Source organism: Neopelma chrysocephalum, unplaced genomic scaffold (genome assembly GCF_003984885.1).
Source record: "Neopelma chrysocephalum unplaced genomic scaffold, ASM398488v2 Primary Assembly neopelma1_90394, whole genome shotgun sequence".
In the NCBI taxonomy this organism is placed as follows: domain Eukaryota; kingdom Metazoa; phylum Chordata; class Aves; order Passeriformes; family Pipridae; genus Neopelma; species Neopelma chrysocephalum.
Window position 1 is genome coordinate 398 of NW_020919219.1, and position 214 is coordinate 611.

Below are 214 nucleotides of genomic sequence, written 5' to 3' on the forward strand. Positions count from 1 at the left end.
GATTCAGGGATACCTTTAGCCACTGTTTTTCCGTGAGGGAATCGCTGTAATCCACCTCCTTGCGGTGCCGGGAGCCGCGGCCGAACATCTTCTCCTCCTCCTCCTCGCAGGTCAAACGTTCGACTTCGGCATCGTCCTTCAGGATCCACGAGGGCAACTCGTCCTCCTCCATCAGCCGCGGCTTCCGCTTGGGATTCCGGGCCTCCTCCCGCCG

The 214-nt window shown here is 61.2% G+C and overlaps 1 protein-coding gene across 1 annotated transcript in view; it reads right to left on the reverse strand.

Annotated features, from left to right (window-relative positions):
• The window catches only part of LOC113979906 (transcription activator BRG1-like), a gene marked incomplete at both ends in the record, with an annotated part of 444 nt that overhangs the window by 61 nt on the left and 169 nt on the right, over positions 1–214 (reverse strand). The window contains one exon of the mRNA XM_027707185.1: positions 1–202. This exon is cut by the window's left edge and continues 61 nt beyond it. Coding sequence (XP_027562986.1) covers positions 1–202 — 202 coding nt within the window. The remainder of the gene's footprint in view (positions 203–214) is intronic.